General features: G+C 35.4%; 2 protein-coding genes across 2 annotated transcripts; both read right to left on the bottom strand.

Annotated features, from left to right (window-relative positions):
• Positions 1-521: 521 nt before the first annotated feature.
• LOC111301133 (aldo-keto reductase family 4 member C8-like) lies at positions 522-3,084 on the bottom strand. The gene is made up of 7 exons (XM_022896603.2): positions 2,778-3,084; positions 2,634-2,684; positions 2,449-2,525; positions 2,160-2,247; positions 1,681-1,956; positions 1,230-1,478; positions 522-847 (listed from the first exon to the last, which is right to left on the bottom strand). The coding sequence occupies exons 1-7, from the start codon at positions 2,883-2,885 to the stop codon at positions 761-763; spliced, it is 936 nt and encodes a 311-aa protein (XP_022752338.2). The 5' UTR covers positions 2,886-3,084; the 3' UTR covers positions 522-760.
• A 1,462-nt stretch (positions 3,085-4,546) lies between these two features.
• Positions 4,547-7,572, bottom strand: LOC111311973 (NADPH-dependent aldo-keto reductase, chloroplastic-like). The gene is made up of 5 exons (XM_089742563.1): positions 7,550-7,572; positions 7,312-7,430; positions 6,180-6,331; positions 5,686-5,934; positions 4,547-5,205 (listed from the first exon to the last, which is right to left on the bottom strand). Exons 1-5 carry the CDS (start codon positions 7,570-7,572, stop codon positions 5,092-5,094), a joined length of 657 nt encoding a protein of 218 aa, XP_089598689.1. The 3' UTR covers positions 4,547-5,091.
• Between the last annotated feature and the right edge of the window lie 1,908 nt (positions 7,573-9,480).

Here is a 9,480-nt window from a genome sequence, read left to right as displayed (position 1 = left end):
TATATGTAAAAAATGTAATACTTATAAAAAAAAAAATTACGATTTATCAACGATTACATTTCTATAACAAAAAACATAATTATTGATATAGAGAAAATTATATATTTATCAAATACTACATTTTTTACATAAAAAATGAAGTTAAAAATATCATAAATATTTTTTTATAAATATTATATCTATTACTATGTTTTCATAGTAAAAAAAGTTCTTGATATTGAAATATTTAATTTATTTTATTATTATTTTAATTGATCAACTAATTATATATGTAAACAACATAGTGCTTTTGAAAATAAAAAAATTCAAAATCTTAAACTTGCAATAATTTACTACGTTTTTTTTAACTTTTTTTTATTATATTTAATCTTTTACATGTCCAATCCTTGTCAGGATTCCGATTGTGTGATTAGGATGTAGCTTTGCCCAATTATATGGTTATGAATACTGTTTTCTATGTCAGGATGAGTCTCAATTTATCATGCAATTACGTAAATTCAGCAAAATTACACAGCACAAAATGATGAAGACACCCTTTATTGCTTTTTTTATATCGTTTAAAAGAGTCTGCAACAAATATTCCATGCATTTAAGCTCACCTTCTGCAAAGAACTCTGCTTCCTTCTTCCGAAAATGCATTCCTGATAGCTCTCGTTACTTTACTCTAAATTTCATGATCTTTTGGATTTAGCTACATGCAGGTAGGCATAAACACTGAAATTTAGTAGCATGTCAACAACAATTTCGAACATCTGTCGGCTCAGATTTCACCATCCCATAATTCTTCAATGGTGCTGTATGCACCAAAAGTCTGGTGTACATAAACACTGCCTCTAATTAGCTTCTCCTGCAATGAAAATCCTAATATTCAATACTTAGCAGAACCGAAGACCTTTCCTTGGTTGAAAACAATTCAATTACACAATCCACAACAAAAAAAAAAGATGGAATCCTGACTAAACGGTATGTCTTGATCTAAAGATTGTTCAGATACTATTATACCATAGGCTTCAAGATAAAAGCTGCATAATTTTTTTATTCCCTTATACATATGCACACACACACACACACACACACAACATATGCCATCATGTCAAGTCTCAGAAAATTGAAGTTACAGGAAGCACCAAAATAAACAAGTAAGCTAGTGAGCAGTAAACATGCACATGTGAGAGAGACAGAGAAAGAGAAGGAAGCGACGATAAAAAAAAAGTGAAATTGACACTTGCCTGCTCAATTTCAGAAAACTTGGCAAACAAATCTCCGGGGATAGACCAGTTAAAAATATCAAGATTTTCCTTCAGTCTGGCCTCATTTGTGCTCTTAGGCAGTACACTATGGCCCATTTGCAGTCCCCAACGGAGAGCCACTTGCGCAGGAGATTTCCCCAGTTGCTCTGAAACCATTTTAAGAACGGGATTCTCCTGAACCTTTTTTCTGACATTATCTCTACGTTGGGAACCCAACGGTGAATATCCCTGAGATCAAAAGAAATTAACAGCTACTACCAATACAAAATTATACAATCAAGATGGAGTAAGGGAAGATGAGAAACGAACAAAAATTATCAGCCAGACCAGCTGGTACAAAATGGAAAATGGAATTCATCAAGTGATGGCCTGTTTGTTTCAATGAAACAGAGCACAAGAAAATTTTGTAGCTTCAAATCTTCAAACTCACCGACAAGTGAATTCCCTTGGATTGACAATATTCATGCAGCTTTGGCTGCTGCCATACAGGGTGAAGTTCCACTTGATTGACAGCGGGAATTACGCGTGCTACTTCCAACAGATCTCCAAGCTTCTTAGAAGAGAAGTTACTCACACCAATAGCCCGAGCCTTGCCAGAATCATAAAGTGCCTCCATTGCTCTCCACGTACTGGATATGTTTGGTTGTGTGAGGTTTTCAGGCGTAACACCAATTGAACCCTTTTTCACACTGGCTGGCCAGTGTATCTTCACAATTCATCACAATTAGCAACAAATATAGCTCTTTCATAGAAATTATCATGATGAACCATGTCAAAATATATAAATTCAGCTACTTGACACTTGACTCCAAAGAACATCAAATTAAACAAACCAAAAAGCAACTTCTGGAACATAACTCATTTCTCGAATGAAGTATACAGAAAATAAGAGTTTTGTGCTATACATACTAGATAGAGATCCACATAGTCAAGCTGCAAATCTTGCAAAGTTCTGTTCAATGCCTCTGGTACATCTTCAGGCAAGTGATGGGTGCACCTGATCATCATTTTATTAGGCTTTGATGATAAAACGAATCCAGGGAAAGGAAAGAAACAAAATTAACTTGTTCAACTATTTCAAAATATGAACTTTCAAGTAGAATTTCATTAACTTTTCACAGCCTAAAACCAAGTTTAAAATAATAAAAAAAAAAGAACAAAAATTATGGGGGCAAAAGAAAAGAGAAAAGGAACAAACCCGAGCTTGGAGGTGATCCATAAGTCCTCACGCCTCACTACACCATCATCAAACAACTCCTTCAATGCAAAGCCTATCTGCATATACCAGAAAATAATTAATTATATGAAAAAAATGTAAATTAACTTTGGGTAAATTTATTATATCATGACTGAGAAACTAAAGAGAAATTGCAAATTTATCACCTCCTTCTCATTGCCATACATAAAAGCGCAATCAATATGCCTATACCCAACCTGAATCCAACAAAGATAATGCAATTCAACTGAAAATCACAAACAAAAAACCCAAAAAAAAAAAGGAAAAGAAAAAGAAAAACAAGAAGATACCTTGACGGCAGTAGTGACTGTGTTTCCAGTAACAGCGTAAGTGCCCAACCCAACCGAAGGGATCTTAGCTCCTGTGTTTAGTTCAAAGAACCTGATTTCATCAGCCATTTTTTTGCAACTATTGCATACTGCGTAGAGAAGAGAGCAGACAAAAACAACACTTAACAAACGATTCGGTCTTCAACAGTTTCGTTTTCACAGTTTGACGTCTTATTACTGTTTTTTCAACGTTTCGTGGTTGAGAATGCTTGAACCGAAAGCTCCTGATGATCACTTGTTCAGAGACTATTAGTTTGTTAAAAAATCTGACCTGACTGTCCCCATTTCCCATTATTAGTGGTTTAGAAATTAATTTTAACACTTTAACCTTAACTCAGAAATGCGAAAAGGTAATGAAAGGTTTCCTGTTTTATAACGTTGAAATCAGAGGAAATGAAATTAATTTTAACAACATAGAGGAATTATCTATTGTGATAAATTAGAGGTGGGGGAGGATTTCTCCACATTTCGGAGACATAAATACGGTTTAGCTTCGATCTCGTTTTTTTGTAAACGATTTGTTTCGTTCCGATTTGATTTCAATTAAAAAAAATTAGCAAGAATATATCAAAATTTGTTGGGCACGAATTATTTTATAATTTTTATTAATCATTATTTTTTATTATAAAATTTATTTAATAAAAAAATATAAAAAATAAAAAAAGCTTATTGAGAGTATTAGATCAATATTTGAATTAACCTTTTATTATCATAAAATATATCTAATAAAAAAATCTAAAACGAAAGATAATGTAAAAAGTAAAAAAGAACAAAAACAAAAATTAAAAAAAATTAGTTCATAGGAGGCATCACATGTCTATTAAGTTTAAAATATTAATTTATTAAATTTAAATATCAAATAATAATTTTATTAATATTATATATAAATATAGAATTTAATTAATAATAAAATATATATTTTTATATATACTTTTAAATGAGTTAAGACAATATATTCTAAACATGTTTTCACCCCAATATCATATTTTATGAAAAACTCAACTTATGTCAATTTGGTTCCTATTTAAAAAGCCATCTTGAAACTCTTAAATATAAAATATTTTGATATTTTTATCAATTAGCATATTTTGTTACAAATTTTATTTAATTAAAAATAAAAACTACAAATTTTATTTAATTAAAAATAAAAACGGCAAACAAGAAAAAAAAAAAAACAAATGAGATGCTATATAGACATCTCTATTGGCCTAATTTTTTTAATAAATTAATTTAATAAAAAAATATATAAAAAAAGAGTTCATTAAAGTATTATGTAGACATCCTAATTTTTAAATTAAAATATTAAATAATAATTTGATTAATTAAAAAAATAAAAAATACGATACCACATGTCAGGTTGAGTTTCAATTAAAAAATAAAAACCACATGTACGCATTTATTTGTTTATTTTTAAAAAAATGATTTTATTTAAAAAAATAAATAAAAGTAAATGAAAATAAAAATAGAAGAAAGTTGAGTTCATTACCAATGATAAAAGTTTTAAAAAATTTTATTTCATGAATTTAAAAAAAAATAAAAATTAAAAAAGACCAAAAAATAAAAAAGGCAATCCCAACGTGATACTGACACCTCCACTTTCTTTTTTTAAATCATCAAATGGATTATATATGAAAGAAATTTATAAAATATTAAAAATGAAAAAAAAAAAAGCAAAAGAATAAGTTAAACGATTTGATACATTGTATATTTTCGATATCAAATGGGTCTAAAAAATATTAAAATTTAAAAAAAATTCATAAAATATATATAAAAAATAATAAAAATATATGACATATCATTGGTATCAAGTAGATTGCATTTAAAATAAATTAAATATTTTTTAACGAGAAAGAAAAAATAATAAAAAAAGATATAAATACATCTCACACACACAAAATAAAATATTTGAAAAAGTATATATTTTTATAATTTTAAAAATGTTTTTAAATATTAGAAAGAGAAAAAAAAATAAAAACCAAAAAAGTAAAAAAAAAAAAAAACGAGCAACTTGAGTGCAACACGTGACTAGCTGTTGGTAATCCGTACAAAAGTAATATTTAAAATTTAGAAGATTGGATTTCGAGAATGGGTTTTGTAATAATTATTATTACATTGGAAGATATAGTTCACCATATCTGTATCCAAGATACTAGTATGCTTAAATGGTACACACTGCTCCTTCCCTTATTTTAAAATTTAGCAGCAGCATGAATCTCTTTTACCAGAGCTAAGGTAATTTCTTCCGAAACAAACGCGTACGTAAAGGACAAATTGTTTAGGCTCTCAAAGCTTTAGGCGTACGTTCAGATCTCACCATCCCATAGTTCTTCCATGGTCCAATATGCCCCAAATGTTTCATGCACAAGTCCACCGCCCTGATCAGCCTCTCCTGGAAGACAAAAACAGGTAATAAATAATCTGAATGTTAGGCCCAACAAACTACGCCCACGACGCCCATAAGAGTAAGATAATCCAGACTGCCACTTGACCAAATCCACATCACACCACTAACACATCTAGGAGGATGGAGGTAAAGATATGAAAGATACCAGTGAAGGCTTGAAGGGAGATCCGAGATCCTCATTCGGCCTAGTCCATCTCCACTTTCTCCTCTTTGTTATTAACTGCTTCTCTTATCAGGCACATATTGACTTAAGCGTCGAATTCCGGAGTCCTAACGCCGATGCTTCCTGACCTTTTTCTTCTCCTTGACAGGTCAAACAGGTCCACCAATTTAGCCTCCGACAAACGTGGTTCTCACTAGACTAATAATTACATCAACACTGAACTAGACCTAAAGCTCACGTATTTTGCTTATACACTATAGATCTACAATAAACCGGCCATGAAAAATGGATAAGTAACTTACCTGCTCAATCTCAGAAAACTTGACAAACAAGTCCACAGGTATAGACCAATCAAAAACATCAAAGTTTTCTCTGATCGTCTCTTCATTTGTACTCTTAAGCAATATACAGTGACCCATTTGCAACCCCCAACGGAGAGCTACCTCAGCAGGGGACTTGCTCAATTTCTCCGCAACCATATTCAAAACTGTGTTCTTAAGGACCTGTGTCTTGACAGTTCCTGTGCCTGGGGAACCCAATGGTGAATACCCCTGAAACCACAACAAGTAATTCTCTATATATTACATAAGAAACAATGAGTGTTTGAAGACAATAAGAAATAACACATACTACAACATAATAGCCTATCCTGAACCTCCTTAAAGCGTGTCATCTAAATGAATCCTAAATTTCTTTAAATAGGTTAGCTTATCCAGTAGAAGCAGGCATCATAAATATAAATGTGAATTCCAACCTCATGCTTTTTTACTTTCATACTATATATATGTATACTCACAGTTATATGAATTCCCTTGGATTCACAGTATGCATGTAGCTTGGCCTGCTGCCAGACAGGATGGCATTCCACCTGCAGTACAGCAGGAGTAACGCGAGCTACCTCCAACAGATCTCCAAGTTTCTTTGTAGAGAAATTGCTTACTCCAATAGCTCAAGCCTTGTGTCATGAGCCAACCTTGTATAGGGTTATGACCAGGGTTTAGGTTGTCATGAGCCACCCATGTATAGGGCCATGACCGGGTAGATCTCTTGTGCTAGGAAAAGTGTCCCCATTTCAAACATTGTAATGGTTAATGGTAGTATAGCTCTAAAATCTCTAAGGCTCTTTAAGGGGGTGAATGGGCAGCGTCCTATTGGGCTGTCTCACTGGTCGCGATACGGACCTAGGCTATCCGCCAAGCGCTGCCCCCTGGCCCTGGCGATGGTGGGAAGTCCCGATGTAATATCCTCGATTTTAATAAAATCCACCTCCGATTTGAATGTCCTGATTGTTGCCTTGATGTGTTTTTCTTTTTGTCAATGTGAATGTGCCTTCTTGTGTGTGCTTGAGATTAATCTCGATATGAATGTGTCTTATTGCATATGCTAGGGACTAACTGTGGCTTATGGTTATTTGTTCAGATATCGAACTATTGAGGGCTGACTTGGGTGGGAGCGTCCATTCAAGTGCCGCACGGGCTATTGCTTGTTGAGAGAAAGCCTAGTTTGTGATACGTGGTATCAGAGCACGGTTGAGAAGTGTTAGAAAATGGAGGAGATGGCCACAAGTGGTGGACCCAATTATCAATAGAGACTTGAGGAACTTGAGGCCGTGGTGGTCGCAGTGAAAACTTACATGATGACTAAAGATCGATTGAGGGAGATCGAGACAACCCAACGAGAGTTGTTCGATACTCTCCACAACGTGAGCGAAGAGGCTAGAGATGCCTTGAATGTTCTCTAAAAGGAGTTTGAGGAGCTCAGAGCACAAGTGAGCATCATACAAATGACTGTGGCCAGATTGAGTTCGAGCTTGACGGAAAGGGGAAAAAGGGCCAAGGTGCCAGAGCCTCGATGCTATGAGAGGGCAAGAGATGCTAAGGAGCTTGAAAACTTCATGTTTGACATGGAGCAGTACTTTCGAGCTGTACACACATATTCAGAGGAAGACAATGTAGCAATGGCGTTGATGTACCTCACAGGGGATGCCAAGCTATGGTGGCGCTCCAAGTTTGTCAATGACGAGTGTCCGATCAAGACTTGAACGGACCTGAAACAAGAACTGAAAAACCAATTTTTTCTTGAAAATGTGGAGTATATGGCCCGAAGGAAACTTCGAGAATTGGTGCAAACAGGAACAATGCGAGAGTTTGTAAGGAGTTTTTCTACCCTATGTTGGATATTCGAGACATGTCCGAAAAGGACAAGATGTTTTATTTCCTTGAGGGCCTCAAGCCTTGGGCCAAGACAGAACTACAAAGATAAAAAGTGCAAGACGTGACCATGGCTATGGCTGCAACTGAACGTCTCAACGATTATAATGATGGCTCCTTAAAATGAAAAAAATCTTCCATCAGCTGGCAGTAGCTTCAACTTTAGGAGTGGGAAAAAGATGACTAGGTTGGACCGGCCCTTCAGTGGGGGATCAGGCATGAGGTCTTTTAATCGAGATAGCACTCAACCCAAGACAAACAACGTAATGACTTTTAAGCCTAGGCAACCACTAGCTTGTTTCCTATGCAAGAGGTCGCATCGGGTGGCCGAATGCCTACACAGAAGAGCCCTTAATGCCTTAAGAGTCTCGTCTCAAGAGTCCGTAAAAGCGTCAGAGAGCATTGAAGAAGTTGAAGAAGAGCCAGCTAGGATGGGTTTAATAAGGTTCCTCAATGCCTTTCACACTCAACTGAACACAATAAAGAAAGAGCAGGGTAGAGGCCTGATGTATGTGAACTTAATGATCAATGAGAAGACCACCAGGGCCATGGTAGACACGGGTGCAATCGATACTTTCATCACACCTGAAGAAGCAAAAAGGTGTGGTCTCCGGGTTAGCAAGGATTGTTGGCGAATGAAGACGATCAATTCGTCAGCTTTTACAATCAGTGGAAGCTCCAAGAGTGTGACGACCAAATTGGGGCCATGAAAAGGGAAGATAGACTTTACAGTTTCTCCCATGGATGACTTTGATGTCATCTTCAGATTGGACTTCATGATGTTGGCTCAGGTGATCCTTATCCCTGCTGCTAGCTACTTGTTGTTCTTAAGAGAACACCTATGTGTGGTGCCGACCACTATCTTACCAAAGAATGGGAAGAAAATGATCTCAGCTTTACAGTTCAAGAAATGGGTAAAGAGAGGGGAACTCTTCTTTGTGGTCATGCCGATTTATAAAAAATGGTTGAGAGTGGAATCGATACCTGATGGCGTGAAAAAAATGTTGGAAGAATTCGAAGAGGTGATGCCAGGGATGTTGCCTAAGGTTCTACCTCTTCGACGAGTCGTGGACCATGAAATTGAGCTCCTCCCAGAAGTTAAACCCTCTGTTAAAGCCCTTTACCGCATGACCCCGCCAAAGTTGGTCGAACTAAGGAAATAATTAGATGAGCTTCTACAGGCTGGGTTCATTATACCATCAAAGGCTTTTTTCGAAGCGTCAGTGCTATTTCAGAAGAAGCATGATGAAAGTTTACGATTATGTGTTGACTACAGAGCCTTGAACAAAGTCACCGTGAGAAACAAATATCCCATCCCTCTTATAGCAGATTTGTTTGATCAACTAAGTCGGGCTAAGTACTTTTCCAAATTAGACTTGAGATTTGGCTACCATCAAGTTAGAATCGCTGAGGGAGATGAGCCAAAGACCACTTGTGTAATACGGTATGATGCATTTGAATTTCTTGTTATGCCCTTTGGACTGACCAATGCTCCTGCCACATTTTGTACATTGATGAATCATGTGTTTCATGACTATCTAGATAAATTTGTAGTCATCTATTTAGACGACATAATGGTATATAACTCCACTCTGAAAGAACATAAAAAATACTGGTGCCAGGTGTTTTGAAGATTATAAGACTACCAGTTATATGTGAAAAGGAAGAAATGTGTATTTGCTCAGACCCAAATCCACTTTTTCGGTCACATTGTCGAATGTGACCATATTCGAATGGACATAAAAAATGTTAGGGTCATCAAGGAGTGGACAACATCGAAGAATGTTAGTGAACTTCGCTTGTTTTTGAGACTAGCCAACTATTATAGAAGGTTTGTAGAATGGTACTCTCGTAAGACCACAGCCTTCATGGAGCTATTGAAAAAGA

Source organism: Durio zibethinus, chromosome 1, assembly GCF_047325235.1.
Source record: "Durio zibethinus cultivar Kanyao isolate XHJ-2024 chromosome 1, ASM4732523v1, whole genome shotgun sequence".
Lineage (NCBI taxonomy): Eukaryota > Viridiplantae > Streptophyta > Magnoliopsida > Malvales > Malvaceae > Durio > Durio zibethinus.
The sequence above is the reverse complement of the archived record's forward strand: the minus strand, read 5'-3'. Positions and strand labels throughout refer to the sequence as shown.